The 16,833-nt window shown below is 39.6% G+C and overlaps 1 protein-coding gene across 1 annotated transcript in view; it reads left to right on the forward strand.

The window, feature by feature from the left end:
* The window catches only part of megf10 (multiple EGF-like-domains 10), a 53,280-nt gene that overhangs the window by 27,678 nt on the left and 8,769 nt on the right, over positions 1-16,833 (forward strand). The window contains exons 11-20 of the mRNA XM_085464608.1: positions 3,017-3,137; positions 3,912-4,075; positions 4,470-4,572; positions 5,418-5,564; positions 6,899-7,033; positions 7,195-7,323; positions 7,498-7,626; positions 11,829-11,957; positions 13,282-13,410; positions 14,498-14,725. Of these exons, the coding sequence (XP_085320734.1) occupies positions 3,017-3,137; positions 3,912-4,075; positions 4,470-4,572; positions 5,418-5,564; positions 6,899-7,033; positions 7,195-7,323; positions 7,498-7,626; positions 11,829-11,957; positions 13,282-13,410; positions 14,498-14,725 (1,414 nt within the window). The remainder of the gene's footprint in view (positions 1-3,016; positions 3,138-3,911; positions 4,076-4,469; positions 4,573-5,417; positions 5,565-6,898; positions 7,034-7,194; positions 7,324-7,497; positions 7,627-11,828; positions 11,958-13,281; positions 13,411-14,497; positions 14,726-16,833) is intronic.

The raw sequence follows: 16,833 nt of genomic DNA on the forward strand, positions 1-16,833 counted from the left end.
GTATGTGTTAATGCCAGTGAGTGTTTTATGTCACAAATCATAAATATGTGATGCATGATATCAGACCTAAGTATACTGCACACGGTACATGCAATATTGTAAGACACTGCTGTAATCATATTGCATGTTTTTTGAAAAGCAGCAATGTGATGCATTGCTGTCTAAATTCAGTAATCACTGCAGTTAGTAAGCAGCATAAACAGAGCTGCAAAATGCAAAACCATCTGTTTCCAAATAATAACACATTAATAACCTATGAAGCTAGGCTGTGCTAGGATGCCACCTGTCATGAAATTATTCACTTCTAAGTATCCCACATAACTATTAGAACAAAGTGTAAGTGATTAGGAACAATAGCATAAAAGTGGTGGGCCACATAAAATACTGAGGCATACGGATCACCACTTTTAATAATAATAATGGATTGCATTTATATAGCGCTTTTCGGGGCCCTCAAAGCACTTTACAATTCCACTATTCATTCACTCTCACATTCACACACTGGTGGAGGCAGCTACAGTTGTAGCTACAGCTGCCCTGGGGCAGACTGATAGAAGCGAGGCTGCCATATCGCACCATCGGCCCCTCTGGCCATCACCAGCAGGCGGCAGGTGAAGTGTCTTGCCCAAGCACACAATGACCGAGACTTGGCTCGAACCGGCAACCTTCCGGTTACAAGACAAACTGCCAACTCTTTGAGCCACGATCGCCCCGCAGAGTCAGTAGCTACAGAACTCCAAATTTCCTCTGGCCTTCAGATTAGCTCAAGAACATGAGATAGAGAGCTTCATGGAATTCCTTTTTCATGGCCCAGCAGCTGCATCCAAGCACAATGCAAAATGTTGGATGCACACTGCCACCGGACTCCAGAGCAGTGGAGACATGTTGACTGGTGTGATGAATCGTGTCTCTTCATCTGGCAATCTGGGGAACAAGTCTAGGTTTGATATTTGCCAGGAAAAATGTATTTGGTCTAACTGCATTGTACCAAGTCTAAAGTTTGGCGGAGGGGGATTATGGCTACCTTCACACTGCAGGTCTTAATGCTCAATTCCGATTTTTTGATCAAATTCGATTTTTTTGTCTGCTTGTTCACGCTACAAATAAAATGTGACAGCAAACACGTTCTAGTGTGAACGCTCAAAGCGGCAAAAGAAGACGTCACACACAACGCACTCTGTTTAGACCCAGACCAAACAGTATTGTTTGACTGATGGCCGTTAATATAAAGACTTTTTTCCTACTTTACGTTTCCCAATTTTGCTTTATGTTATAAAGTTATTTTGTTATTTGCAAGTGGCTGTTTTAGAGAGGAGCGGTGCTTCAAAGGATAGTTGCAGATTTCTGTCAGAATCTGCAGATTATACAGTACAAATAAAATGTTCACATTTCTCCAATACTGTCTTCCCAACAGTTTCACTGACATCTACACTGGATGGCCAGGAAGCGTTCACGATGTCTTCTCCGCCGCTGATAATTGGCGTCTGTCTTGTGTCAGTGATGTAAAAGACGGATTTAATGCGACATGACCGTTCAAACAGCAGTCGCTTTCTAAAACATCAGATATGTATCGGAAAATGACCCAGGTCAGATTTGAAAATATCGGATTTGTGCTGTTCACACTGTCATACCATGATCGGATATGGGTCGCATAGGGTCAAAAAAGTCGGATTTGATGCGCTTTCGCCTGCAGTGTGAACGTAGCCTAAGTTGTGGGGTTGTTTTGCAGGAGTTGGGCATTCCCATAAACACCTTCCCAGAGGCGTTGAAGCTGTTATAGGTGTAAATAGCAGCTGTTATAGCTACTGTAAACCCTATGCATTAAGAATGGGATGTGAAGGCAGAGGGGTGCATAATTCTGGCAATTTAAATGGGAGTTATTTGGCAATGAAGGAAATGTTGCAGAGTAATGCAAGCAGTATTTTCTGCTGGGAATTGTTAATGCATGTTGTTCATGGGAAATCTATTTGCCTTTCTTAAGTAAGATACATAATACAAGCACAAGTTATACTTCCAAACACTGTGTGGGCCCATTAACCCGCCTGACTGCCTTATTCACAACCATCATTCCAGTATAGATTAATGTTTCAAAAATTACCAACAAACAAATGGATAATGTGAGGCTCTGCCCGTACTGTTATTGCATATGTGGCTTTGTAGAAAGATCTAGTGGCAACAGGTTGAAACGTCGACAAAATGTGCAATTCTGTTTTCAGAAAAAAGCTCTTAATTATTTTCCTTTTTCACACACTTACACATGATAGTTTTGTCTGTCTGGACACAACTATTTTGGGACTGTTGAAATTTTTAGAAAATCTAAATATTTGCTTCCTTTCCTAGAGTTGGGTTCCCTACTTACTTGTCTCCTACTCTGTAAGTGAAAGCAAAATGGGTTAGCTTAGCAACGAGTGTAGTCAAAGCTCAGAATTATTCCTCACAACATCAATTCCTTTGAATAATGTAGCTTGTGAGGCTACATTATGTGCTTAAAGAATTGTGTCAAGGCAACCAGTTCTCCAGCCACAGTAGTCGTATCCAAATAGATTCAGTGAGCAATTGTTTGCATTTTGGGTTCTATATAGATGTGGCAATATGATCCTCATCTATACAGAATCCAAAATCTTAAATCTCCTGCTTATAATATTCTAAGAAGCTGATAGGAAATAGTTTGTTTCATTTTTGCATGTATTACACTGCCATGAAAAATAACATCTAAGAAATGTTTGGTTGCCTCTCTTTAAGTGGCTATGCAGCTACACTCAAACATTTTAAACAGCCATAATGAAGCTATCCAAAGCTATAAGGCACGCAGAAAAGAAACAAGAGTAAAAGAAGAGTGGCTCAGAAGTCTTTAATGTGCTATGTGACTATGTCAAATACAGTTTGATGAACTGTCCCTTCAGGTCTGTTGATGATCAAACTTTACACAAAAGACAAAAGCAAGCAAAGTTACCAAAAAATGAAACTGTGTTGTTTTCATCGTCACTGTTAGCATTTTGTCTGTTAATCTTCTCAGGGTCCCATATGTTCAGTGCCATGCCCAGCAGGAACATTTGGTGTGAACTGCTCCTCCAGCTGCAACTGTAAGAACAAAGCTAAGTGTTCCCCCATAGATGGATCCTGTTCCTGTAAGCCAGGTTAGTTACTGTTACTATAACCCCTGCATTTGCTACAAGTTACAGCCATTTCTCTATATAGTTCCCCTGGATTGGTTATTAATATCCTTCTGATAAACACTTGATGAGTCAAACGTTTGACTCATCACATCTAAAATATTCCCAGGTCCATAGTGCACTGTTGCTGAGATAAAGCAGTATTTGCTCTGAATGATAACTGAATATAGGAATCCAAGAATTTAAACTAAAGTCAAAGGATTGCAAAAGTTAAATAAGTATTGTCTAAATTCATGAGCACTGCCTGTAGAAGCCTAGAATGAAAATGCGAGGTCAGAGACTTTGCCTTCCTAGTCCAGCAACACCTTTATCTCCTCTGCACACACATTAGAGCCTGCAACACATTTTGTGATGCTCACCTTGCTTCTCTTCACTAACATTTGTTTAACTGATCTTTTTCAATAGTCTCTTTTGTCCCCACAATATAAAAAATAACCTTCATCAATGTCCATAGTTGTGTTTTTATTTCTATGGTACAGTATCATTCTGTGTAGGCTTTCGAGTTTTCTCTCTCCCTCTCTCTTTCAAAACTCGGTCAAATGAAGTAAATATTCTACACTATATTTGAGCACTAGTTCAACTAGTTCAGTTTATCAAATTAATACAAATCTCAGTTCGTGTGTTATATTAATACAGAAATATTTTGATCTTTGTGCTGCACTGAATAAAAATGCTTTCATAAGTTAATCAAAAGTAAGGTTTACATGTGTTCAAATATAAATTACCTTGTCTAATCAGGGTGGCATGGGTTAGACTGCTCCATCAACTGTCCCAGTGGCACCTGGGGTTTGGGATGTGGTTCCGCATGCATTTGTGGGAACGGAGGAGCGTGCAACCCACTGGATGGTCACTGTACCTGTGCTCCGGGCTGGAGAGGAGAGAGATGTGAACTCCACTGTCAGGTGAGTTATAGGATTATATGGAAGCTCCCAAAGTTTTTTGGAAAAGAAAATCATTGTTCTATGTTTTATCACTACTTTCAAAAAAGTGGTATCTTATTAAATTTGTAAATAGAATTCAAACAACAAAAATACAAATCATTTAAATGTTATATTTGAATAAATATAGTACAAAGACAAAATCTGATATTGAGAAGTTTGAACGTTTTTGAACTGTTTTTGGACCTCAGCTTTTAATAACACTAAACATCTGTATTTTGAAACGGAGCCAAACCACACCTCAGACCATACACCATATTTTTGATTATCTTGATAACCAAATGCCACATGTCATATGAATGAACATGTTTTTACATTTCTTCATGGATTGCCTTGTTTGTTTGTTTTCTCCCCTTAGGATGGTACCTATGGTCTGGATTGTAAAGAACGCTGTGACTGCAATCATGCTGATGGATGTCACCACGCTACTGGTCACTGCCGCTGTTTGGCTGGATGGACGGGTAATACCTAATTACAATGTGCCATGTGTCATAAACTGGCTGTGAAGCAGGCAGCGTAGGACCCAAATGCAGATTCACAGACAGAACTTTAACAAAAACAAACAAACACAGCTTTTATTATAGGATATAAAATACTGTCACGGCGAGTGAGATGAGCCGTGTGGAGATGATAAAGGAGGATCCAATCGCAAGCACTTGTAAAGGTGTGAAGGTGGTTTATTGAACACAAAGTACAAAATAGAAAAACGGCAAACGGGACTGCAGACTGTCTAAACTGAGAACAACTAAACTACAAGACACGAACCAGAGCACGAACATGAAGGAGGATGGGCAGAGGTAAGTGACGATGGACAGCAGGGAGAACACACAGATGAAACATGGTGGATACACAGACGGACCAGCGGCTACTACAACAGAAGACACGACTTAAATTAAGTCTGCATGCTAAGATTGTATTCAAAATGCGGAGGTCTGCATTTAACATAATTATTGGGCTTTAAAACTGACACTCTGTCGGGTCTTTGCCTTCTTTAGGAAGATCCAGTATTATGGCCTCTGTCCAGGATGGGACCATTGTTTTTTACTGTAAGGCGTAATTAAAAGCTTATGATGCCTTACTCTCCCTTTTTTTCTTCTTTTTGTGATCTTCACCAGGGGGGGTTGGCAGGGGGCTTTGCTGCTGATCCTCAATTAGACCTCTAAAAAATAGCAATGGACTCACTTCTCCTTCAGCATCAATAGATGTTTTGGTTTTTTTCATTCACATTCAGGATTGCAGTCTTTGATAGTCAAATTAATGTAAGAATGTACTGCAATGATGGAAACACATCTGTGCGTGTGAACAGGTATCCACTGTGACAGCGTGTGTGCAGAGGGCCACTGGGGTCCAAACTGCTCCCTCCCCTGTAACTGTAAGAATGGAGCATCCTGCTCTCCAGATGAAGGAACCTGTGAGTGTGCTCCAGGATACAGAGGCCCAACCTGTCAGAGAAGTAAGTCCTACATCAACACCACACAATACTGTAAAATCATCACATAGGTTGTGGTGAGCTAAAATGATATATAGGTTTACTTAACCTCACTCTGATTTAATAGTTATTATAGACATCAATAGTCATGATTAATATCAGTGTTGTTAAAAAAAAAAAAAGAAGTCTGGAACAGAAATAAACCTTGTTTTCACATTTGAAAGAAAAAATGAACATCAAAAGCAAAATGTGATATGATTAACCTGCATCTGATGATTTAAACTAGGGGCTTTAAAATATTTTGACATGGTTCAATTAAAATATTTGTACTTATTATCTTAACTCGTTTAATGTTAAAATATATAACAGGAAGGTCCATAAGTATTTGGACAATGACACAAATGATGACACAAGTATTTTAAGTCAAACACGTAACTACAGATTTTCTGTTTTAATGTAAGGAGTTTAACGAAAGTATTACACTAACTGTTCAGGGATTGCAGCTTTTCATATACATAGTCAGATATTTTTACAGGCTCAAAAGTGATCTGAGCATTTAATGACAAGAAGTCCCATGGCCAAGTGAGGCCTGTTGGCTTATTATTCCATGAGAAGTTGAAAGATGTGGAGCTGAGAGGTGTCAATGCAAATAAAGTCAACATAAGGTGGAAAACCAAATTTTATCAGAAACACCAAAAACTTTAGGAGCGATCAAATGAATTAACTTTAGTTAATAAAAGCTAAAGCGTGAATGTCTGCCAGGCTTCACAACACCCACTCGAGGAGGTAGGGTATCATTGTCAAAGTCTATAATCAAGAAATATCCTCACACAGTTAAATACAGAAGGCAAACAACTGATATACAATCACTTACTTTACTTTACTTTACTTTATTGATTTATATAGCACTCTTCACTGGCTATAATCAAGAGTGGGAAGGCTTGGGTACTGTCCCAGAAAGTAGAGTCAACAAAGTCAGAGAACAGCAACTCTTGAGTAAGGTGTGTTTTCTTATGCTTGAATGATTAATGTCAAATGATTAAATGGCCTAATAGCATCACTCAGCAAATGGTCAGGTGCAAGGCCTGAACTAAAAATGGGTGGAAAAGAATCAATCTTCAAAAAAGACATTTAAAAGACCTTCAAAAAGCGTGGAGAAGATAACTTCTCTGGCTCCTTTTAACTAAAATATAAATACATTTAAGGTGGCTCAAGAGTTTTGCACAGTACTGTAAAATCCACTAGGATGGTGGACAGAGGAATAAAATTACCACAAAAAATATCCCCTCACTGTCCACAAATATATGATCCAACAATTTTATAAATTGCATGTTGTGTTTGCTCTGTTTTGCTCGCAGTCTGCTCGCCAGGTTATTTTGGTCACCACTGCAGTCAGACCTGTCCACAATGTGTCCATAGTAATGGACCATGTCACCACATAACAGGACAGTGTGAATGTCTGCCAGGCTTCAAGGGAGCACTGTGTAATGAGGGTGAGTGACAGGCCACATACTGTTGCTTCCAAGAAACAAATGCTGGTCACGTAATTCAACTAGTGTAGGTAAAGGGTTAGTGGTCAAGCTTCCTGTTAATGTTAATCTTTGATGTAATATTCTGAGTAAAGTATGACACATGTTAACACATGTCTATACAGTGTGTCCCAGCGGTCGTTTTGGGAAGAAGTGTGCCCAGAGCTGCAGCTGCACAAACAATGGAACCTGTCATCCTATCGATGGCTCCTGTCAGTGTTATCCAGGATGGATTGGCAGTGACTGCTCTCAATGTGGGTTTACTCTGGAAATAATTATATATTGCAATTTATATATGCTTGATAATGTTACCGCCCTGTATTATTCTTCGTTATGAAAAAATTATTGTGCTGTGAAAGGTTCTTTAGAAAAGATTATTTAGCCATCAACTGGTTCTAGCACTAACATTTGATTATCACATTTTGTAGCTTGTCCAACTGGTCACTGGGGACCCAACTGCATCCACACATGTAACTGCCACAATGGAGCATACTGCAGCGCTTATGATGGAGAATGCAAGTGCAGCCCAGGATGGACTGGCCTCTACTGCACACAGCGTCAGTCAAATTGCAAACACACATACACATAAACACACACCCAAGTTATGTCATTTAGTCCAAATTGTAAATGGTTAAGAGAAAGACAAATTTTTGTTCTGCCATTGTCGAGCATTGCCATGCTCAAACTGAAAAAACAAACGATAAGAAACAATCCAAGGGCCCAAACCTTTCTTGGCAGTTTTTACTTTTTATAGTATTTCTATATATTAATTTCACTTTCTTTCTTTTGTTTTTTTACTTTAAGAAAATAGTTTAAGTTTGTAGTGCAGTAAAAATCTGATAAGGGTGGCATGACAGATGTTTAGACAAACATTATGTAGGAGTAAGTAAAAAGTATTGATTTGTAAATAACTGGACATGGAAAAGTTGTTATACATGTATATAAATATAACTTGTTATATAATATTATACTACAATTTTTCTAACTAACTTGCACCTCATTCTCTTTCTCTTAGCAATACTTTCTTTAAAGATTTAACACATTTTGTTGTCAACTTGAAAGAAAGGTTATGTATAGGATGTGTACTGTAAAAATGAGATCGGAGGTCAAATGGGACAGGATATTTGATGCAAACTCTAATGTGATATGTCGAATCCCCATATACCAGTATCATTTCCTAAATGTTTCCAATACAAAAAAAGGTAGTTCAATAAGGAGAGATAATTTGGAAGAAATGAACATAATTCGTTGCAATAGAAAAATTAATGCATTTGGCAATTAGATACGATGACTCATCATGGCAGAACAGAATCCCAGTGACAACAGGATTTAGGACAGGACCCCTTGGACTTAAGGAGCTTTGATGGTGCTCTGAGTGACTCGGGTGGGGTGGAAATTTGAGAATGCTGGCTGCATGAATGAGAGCATGAGAGGGAGAATGACAGGGCACTGAGATTTAAACCATACAAAGTGGAAGCTAATACGCATAAGCTTCATTAAAATTTTAAGCATAGTTTAAAAGATAAAAGACATTTTAGAATTTTTATGAAACTTGCGTTTATTTGACTTTAAAGAGGAGTGACCTTAATAAGAAGTGGGCTACCGGAACAAGAAGGCAAGGGATGAGAATAAGGAGCTGTTGGAATGCTTCTATGCAAAGAATTCCAGCAAAAGGTGGTTACATGAATAGGATGTGGGACCTATGGCTTCTTTGTCACCCAACTTCTAGATTAAGAGCGAATCAACTAATAGCTCAGTGTTCCAACATCCAGAAGAAGCAACTGCTACAACTAGAGATGAGAAATGAGGTACAACACAAATGCTTTGGCAAGGGTTGGCCAGGACCTCAGGCCATGGGGGAGATATCATCATCTCTCTGAGATTGGGTACCAAACCCGATGAACAACTGGTCCATTGAAGGCTTTGAGTTTGAAAGAAGCTGAGCTGAAAGAGAAGACCATGGCTAAGCTTGAAACCTGGACCCTCCGTGGCCGATTACCAAGCCTTGACTACCCACTTGGAACGGTATACCAGAGAGATAGTAGCCAGGAGAAAAAGCCAGCTGTTCTCCACTAAATAATTCAATCTGTACTGTCAGTGGCAAAGGAATGATATGAGAAATGCACCACCAAGACTGGAGACGGAGCAATACTGGAATAGCATATGGAAGAAAGATGCTCAGTGGCTGGTGTAGCTAAGAGCAGAACTGAGGGGATTGCACTACACGAACAGTTAAACATTACAGTGGCAGGCATACAAGAAAGATTGTAAAGTATGAAGAGTTTGACAGCCCTGACATGATTCGCACCTACTGGCCAAAACTAACTGGAATCCATGAGTTTCTGACAGCACAATGGAAAAAGCTGCTAAGTGATGAGATGCACCCAGACTGGCTAACTTAAGGCCAGACAGTCCTAATCCCCAGAGGGGACCAGTCACATCTAAATACGATGGGACTGTTAGAAGCCACTGTCATCAAGACAAGTAGGGTCCTTACTGTGAGGGACCAAGCAGCCAAGGCATAGAGGACACAGAAAAAAATGTCTTCAAAAAGGGTTTTCTTTATTTTAACTCTCAAAAAGACAAAATTCCAAAACATAATTAGCAGGCCCATAAAAGAGGTCAACTAAATATAACTCTACACAAAGTAATTTCCAGAAACTTAAACAAACAAAGTGGACACAACTTAACCCACAAACTGACCTAATTACAAAGACACATGAGGGTAGCTTTTAAAGTGGTTTGGCCAAACCATTTACACACAGTAGGGGGGAAACAAAAACACACACTAATATTAACTAAGCACAGAATAACATAAGTAAACCTAAAACACCCCTGTTCCTGATAAGCACATGGTTGGTCCTGCTGAGCAGGCATTTTGTTCTCAGAATCCTGAGTCAAGACAGGAAACAGCCACAGCCCCAAACCAGGTAATTCAAAGAAAGAGAAACATAATTAAACAGAAAACATTTTTAGAAAAACCCCACAATGCTATTATGCGCGCGCCTCATAATATCAGTGTTAGGTTTAAATAAAATGATTAATGAATTATATTAATGAAGAAAACTGCAAACCAAACTAATAAAGTGAACAAATGGACTGATTTACCCATGTGTGGCTGATGCCATTACACTTACCATGAATAGGGGCTTTCATCCCAAATCCAGCACCCTGAGTGACCTTAGTGTTAAAGGTCCAAGTCTGATCCTATGAGTATTACCCAGTACACGTGCCCATGAGTACCCTGCTTATCTCTGGGGAAGTATTGTCTCTGAGTAACCTTGCAGGTCAAGGGAAATTTCTCAACCTCACCTGTTAACAGCAGAGTCTATATTCCTCATATATAGGCATATAGTCCGTGCTATTGGTAACTGACTGGGTTAAGATGGAAGCACTTTTTCCATTAGTACCTACTCCAATCGACTCGACGCAGCTCGAGGCAATACAGCTCGGCTTGACTTTATTTCTATTACAATCGAGTGCCATCTTATGTGTGTGGTGTCCTTATAGCAACACGTCCTGTGAGGTCATTTGTATGCAACACAAATGCTACAAAATAGGTGGATGTCGAGGCGATGTTTGTACCAGCTGCTGGGTCGATGGCTTTTTGTCAGACTCCGGAAACATGGTGTTGTTTTTGTGAGAACATTTTCCACGTTGGCGGGTTTCAAAAATTGCGGTTTTGGTTTTTGTGAAGAAGACGCTTTCATGACTCATTGAGTGACACAACTTTCAATTCAGTTTCATTTATGCAGCTCCAAATCACAACAACTGTTGTCTCAAGGCACTTTATATTGTAAGGTAGACCCTATAATAATATATACAGAGAAAAACCCAACAATCATATGGTCAAAGGAGCTTGCAAAGAAAAGCGTCTGGACTTCTTTAAGTTACTTGAAGACGTTTCACCTCTCATCCGAGAAGCTTCTTCAGTTCTAAGGTCAAATGGTGGAGAGTCCCAGATATAAACCTAGTGGGAGTATCCCCCCACAGAGGGACAAAAGGACCCCCTGATGATCCTCTAATCGCCTGAGCCAAGGTGTGGCCTGAGCCAAGGTGTGGCCTGTCGCCTGAGCCACACCTTGGCTCAGGCGACTGATTGTGACCCACACCCACTTTCACACTTTAGCTCTTGTGATTAGGAAGAGGATCAACAGAGGGTCCATGACCCTCTTGGGGACACTCGCATAGGGCTTAAAATCTGGGACTCTCCACCATTTGACCTTAGAACTGAAGAAGCTTCTCGGATGAGAGGTGAAACGTCTTCAAGTAACTTAAAGAAGTCCAGACGCTTTTCTTTGCAAGCTCCTTTGACTACGATGACCTGGATGACTGAGAACCTTCACAGACCCAACAATCATATGATTCCCCTATGACCATAAGACTGACTAGCCAATTGATGACATGCATTCTGTTGATGTCATACTTTTGGATCGCTTTGGATAGCTAGCTTGTCGTTCTTGTATTGACATTTGTGTCCCAGTGGCAGGCGGGTCACATGTTGGCCATAACACAAATGACTAGGTAGCATTAGCAATTTATAGCCAACAGAATTTGATTGGAGTGAAAATATAAGATTAGGTGGGCCCCATGTGATTTCTTTTGGATTTTAAGGGGGGTGCAGCACTCTTCTCTTTGGGAATGGCTGATCCAGATGATACTGGTATAATCTTGGATAAATTTGTCAAAGGTACTTTTTTAATTTAAAAAACTGCATATTTTAAAAGTACAGAATATAATGACGATAACTTCTTTGCAGGCTGTCCGTTGGGTTTCTTTGGGAAGGACTGCTCTCAGACTTGTCAATGTAGGAATGGAGCCGACTGTGACCACATTTCTGGACAGTGCACATGTCGAACTGGTTTCATGGGGAAATACTGTGATCAAAGTAGGTTACAAGATATTGCTGCCTGTTTTGTTTGCTTTTTTGTGTTATGGTTGTTTTTTTTTAATCATATTAAGTTTCAGTTTTTCTTTTGTTTTTGTTTTACTTTAATCTTGTCTTATTTTTCAAGTTTTTAAAGAAAAGTTGGACGCTGCACTATCCTGTCCTTTGGTGCCACACTTGTGGCACCTTTAGTCAGTCACCTTTGTATAAATACCTCCTGCCTTATATCCCCCATTTTCCAGATTCTCTTTGTTCAACTCACTTGGCAGGTTTTAATTTTTTCTTTGAGCATTCCTGATTATCGATATATCGATATATTGCAAAAAGTATTTGCTCGTTTGCCTTCACGTGCATATGAACTTGAGTGACATCTCATTCTCTCATCCATAGGGTTTAATATGCTGTTGAACCACCTTTTACAGCTCTAATAGCTTCAACTTTTCTGGGAAGGCTTTCTACAAGGTTTAAGGTTTATGGGAATTCTTCCACAAGCGCATTGATGAGACCAGACACTCATACTGGACAAGAAGGTCTAGCTTTGCTTTAATTCATCCCTTTCTGTTCTTTTGGGTTGAGGTCAGGACTCCGTTGTAGAAGATCTTGACTAACCTGCACAGAGCTTGGCCTGGCTCGCAGTCTCTGCTCTAAATGATCCCTTTCTATCAGTTCTAACGAGCTAAGGTCAGGACTTGCTCACCCATGTCTTTATGGGCCTTACATGTGCACTGGTATGCAGTCATCTTGTAACAGGAAGGGGCAATCCCCAAACTGCTCCCACAGAGTTGGGAGAATGAGATTGTCCAAAATGTCTTAGAGTTTCTTTCGCTGGAGCCAGTCCCAATTCCTAAAAAGCAACCCCACACAATAAATTGCCCATAGGTGTGAATGGTTGCCTGTCTATGTGTTAGCCTCGCGACAGACTGGTGACCTGTCCAGGGTCTACCCTGCCTCTCGCCCTAAGACAGCTGGGATAGGCTCCGGCGACCCCGCGACATTGAAAAAGGATAAACGAATGGATGGATAAATTCAGTTATTTTGATGGGTGGGCAAATATTTTGGCAGTATAGTGTACATTGGACACTAGGTTTTTTTTGGATCTTGCCCTTTTGCCTCCCTGCCTTGGTAGATTTTAAGGTCCATGTCTGTTGTTAGTTTTGACAAGCCACAAATGCAGTTCTGCAGCTTCTTTCCTACCATCATTGATGGTCCATTATTTGCAATACTTATACTGATTTAGAACGTGGCTAAAGTCAAACCAATCCTAAATAGCACTACATCCAGATGAACAGAATTAACCTTTTTCTTTTCTTTTTCTGTTTTCCAGAGTGTCCTCCTGGTTTATATGGTTATGGTTGCCATCAGGTCTGTGACTGTCTAAATAATTCCACTTGTGATCACATGACTGGTTCGTGTTACTGCAATTCAGGTTGGAAGGGAGCTCGATGTGACCAAGGTGAGAATGTACTTCAGTAAGAATGGAATCAAACGTTGTTTAATGACACAAACTACAGACCTAATTCACAAAAACAAAAAAGTTGTGATGCTGTGTAAAATGTAAATATAAACAGAATGCAACCATGTGCAAATCAGTAATGAGCTTACCACTCAAAGACTTAGATGGAGTTTTACTTTTTCTGAAGTCCTTAACATTAGCCTTGTCTGTCCTAATAGGAATAGGCCATATTGATGTGCTATCCTAGACCTAAAAACAAAATGAAGACTTTGGAGTGGCCTAGTCAAGGTCCTGACCTGAATCCAACTGAGATGCTATAACATGACCTTAAAAAGATGGTTCAAGGTCAAACACCCTCCAATGTGGCTTAATTACAACAATTCTGCAAAGATGAGTGAGTCAAAATTCCTCCACAGCACTATAACGATAAGGCTCATTTTCATTTATCGCAAATGCCTGATTGCAGTTTTTGCTGCTAAGGCTGCCGCAAGCAGCTATTAGGTTTAGGAGGCAATCACTTTTTCACACAGGGCCATGTAGCTCTGGATTTTTTCCCCCTTAATAATAAAAATCTTCATTTAGAAACTGCATTTTGCATTTACTTGTGTTATCTTTGTTTAATATTTACATTTTATCCCAAACATTTAAGTGTTCAAACATACAAAAAAAATAGGAAATCAGGAAGAGGGCAAACACTTTTTCACTCATCAATAATTCAGTAGTTTTTTTTTCAGCTAGATTTCAATTTGTTTGTGTAAATAGTGAGTTTTCGTCACTCAAGTTAGTCAAATAGTTCCACAGGGTTCTGTGCTGGAACCAATTCTGTTTATATTATACATGTTTTGCTTAGGCAATATTATTAAAAAAATACTGCACATATTTTCATTGCAAATTATTGCTTTTTTGTTTTACTTTACATTTTACACAGCATCCCACCTTCTCTGGGATTGAGGTTATAGAGGTTTAATTTAATCAAATTTACTGATTTCTCTAATCACTCTCCATTAGAAAAACTAACTCATTTAAACTTAACAGACTCAAAAACATCTAACTCTTATTCTACATTCCCTCCCCCTCCTGTGTGCAGCTGGTGTGATTGTGGTGGGCAGCCTCAACACTTTGACTAGTGCAGCGATGCATGTAGACTCTTACCAGATTGGAGCCATTGCAGGAATCATTATCCTTGTGCTGCTTGTGCTCTTCCTTCTGCTCCTCTTCATTATCTTCAGGAAAAAGCAGAAGGGCAAAGAGCCCACCATGCCATCTGTGACTTACACTCCTGCTGTGAGTGTTGCTGCTGATTACAATATAACAGGTACATTTACATATTTACTTGTTTTAAACTGCAACTAGGTCTCATTGTGCTGTACCAGCATTATTTCTTCTAATATTTATACTGTTTTCCTTGTTTGTTTTATTGATTTTAAATGGTTAACCTCACTACAAATTTACAGTTCTAAACCTTATATTGCTAAGCTTATATTGTTAAATACCAGAGGTGTAAAATTCCTTTCATAGCAAGGGAAGGAACACTGGTTATGCGAAGCTAAAATAGCAGGAGTTGACTTTCCTCGTGGTCTTAATCATTTTGGGAAGGTTTTTCTTGCTACGTGGTAAAGGAATTACATTTTCACAATGCACTCTAACTCTTCATCATCACACATGTTGGACATGGTGACAAGCAATAACATTTTAGCTGTTAAAAATATAAATGAGGTTTGTTTGTTTTGTTTTGTTTGTTTTTTTATCACTGAAGAGTTGAAGCACCTCGTACATCTCAGGGTTATGAGATAACCCCGACATCAGAACTATATTCCAATGAGAGCCTTCCAGAGGCAATTGCTTCTCCTTTCCTAAACCCTGTACTTTAATGCAGGATTTTGGCTTATCGGGGTGTAACTTCAAGGTTAACCTTGGGGTTTCTGTACTATGAAGATGGGTCACTTCTTCAAGGGGTAATTTAGGTTGTAATTTATACTGTGAAGCTAAACTGCTGCAGTGCAGGTTAGATTTGCGACACATATTAGGTTAGGTATAAAATCACTTCCTACTGACCAGTTAATTCCCCACAAAACAGCACCACCATTCCTGAAAGATCCCTAGACCTCTGCAGGTAGAGAAAGAGACCTAAAAAATGTTAGTATCATCTTAATGTTTCAGTTTAAAATAGGATGTGTGCCAAGTTTTCATTTACAACATATTTTGAACACAGTGAAGACAGGACAGGAAAGCAGGAGCAGAGAGAGACAAGGGGGAAGACATGCGACAAAGGGCCAGACTTGAACCCGGGCCGGCCGTTCTCAGCTGTATAGCATGTGGTCGCCCGCTCAGCGCACTGAGCTAAACCAACACCCTCTTTCACAGCATAATTTAAGCACATTGGAGATTCTCTGCCGGGGGAATGCCTTTTATATGTGCAGATTATTAAGAAGATACAAATATAAATAATAATGAAGCCAAAAACCAAATAGAGAATATTTATCAATAAACAAGAAATCAAAGTCCAAGAGTTAAGAACCCTGGGGTAAAACCAAGGACTGCGACATGATTTACTTTGCTCCTCAATTAGACAGCTAACAGGTCGAAGTTAAGTAAGCTGTCTAAGTGAGCTACATGTTCACTGAGTACTTCAAAAGGGTCTTTCCACTCCTTCCTTTCCGGAGTCCAAGTCATTCCGCTGAGTTTAAGCCACTGACCCACTGGCCCAACAGTGTCCTGAAAACTTGTTTTTACTGGCATGATCATCTCCAGTGACACTCTCCCTCCTCCCACACACACAGGCAAAACTGTTTCAATTACCTCTGTTTTTGAATCTGCTGTAACTGTTACAGTTGTTTAGAGTCAGTGTTCTTCTTTTCTTCAAACTTTCTGTCTACAATGTGGGCTATAAGCACAAGCAACCTGTAATTATCATTACTGGTGATTTATTGTTGAGATCTCTTGTGCTATCAGCCTTGGTTATACTTTATCCACAAGTATGAGGTGGATATCCATGGCCCTGTATTTTTCCCGGATAGTAGACTTTAAAATATGATCACAATCAAAATGTTTAATTAATCCCAGAAGAAATTATGTAATAAGTAAGAGACAAAGAAAAGTATGGAGAAAGAAAAACAGGAGCAACTGAAACCGGCTTGCATGCCAGCTTACGCATGCGCATTCACTTGTGTACAACAGGAATCTCTCCAGCTGTCTGTATCTGTGTCCACAGAGTATTATCAAGGCTTAACTATCTCCATGGTGGCAAAGTGGGAGATATGATTGAAGTTCTGCCATTATTCTACTCAGACACTAATTTTTCCAGTTGGTACCAATGATGTCATGGATGAACAGTCCCTTCACTCCATGACTAACCAGAGTTTTTGGCAGTAGCAGTCCTGGAGCCTGAAGAAGAACATGTGTTTTTCTGTCTCTACCCCTATA

Source organism: Copadichromis virginalis, linkage group LG7, assembly GCF_057382275.1.
Source record: "Copadichromis virginalis isolate Kocher_CV1m ecotype Utaka linkage group LG7, C_Virginalis_male_GT1.1, whole genome shotgun sequence".
Classification (NCBI taxonomy): domain Eukaryota; kingdom Metazoa; phylum Chordata; class Actinopteri; order Cichliformes; family Cichlidae; genus Copadichromis; species Copadichromis virginalis.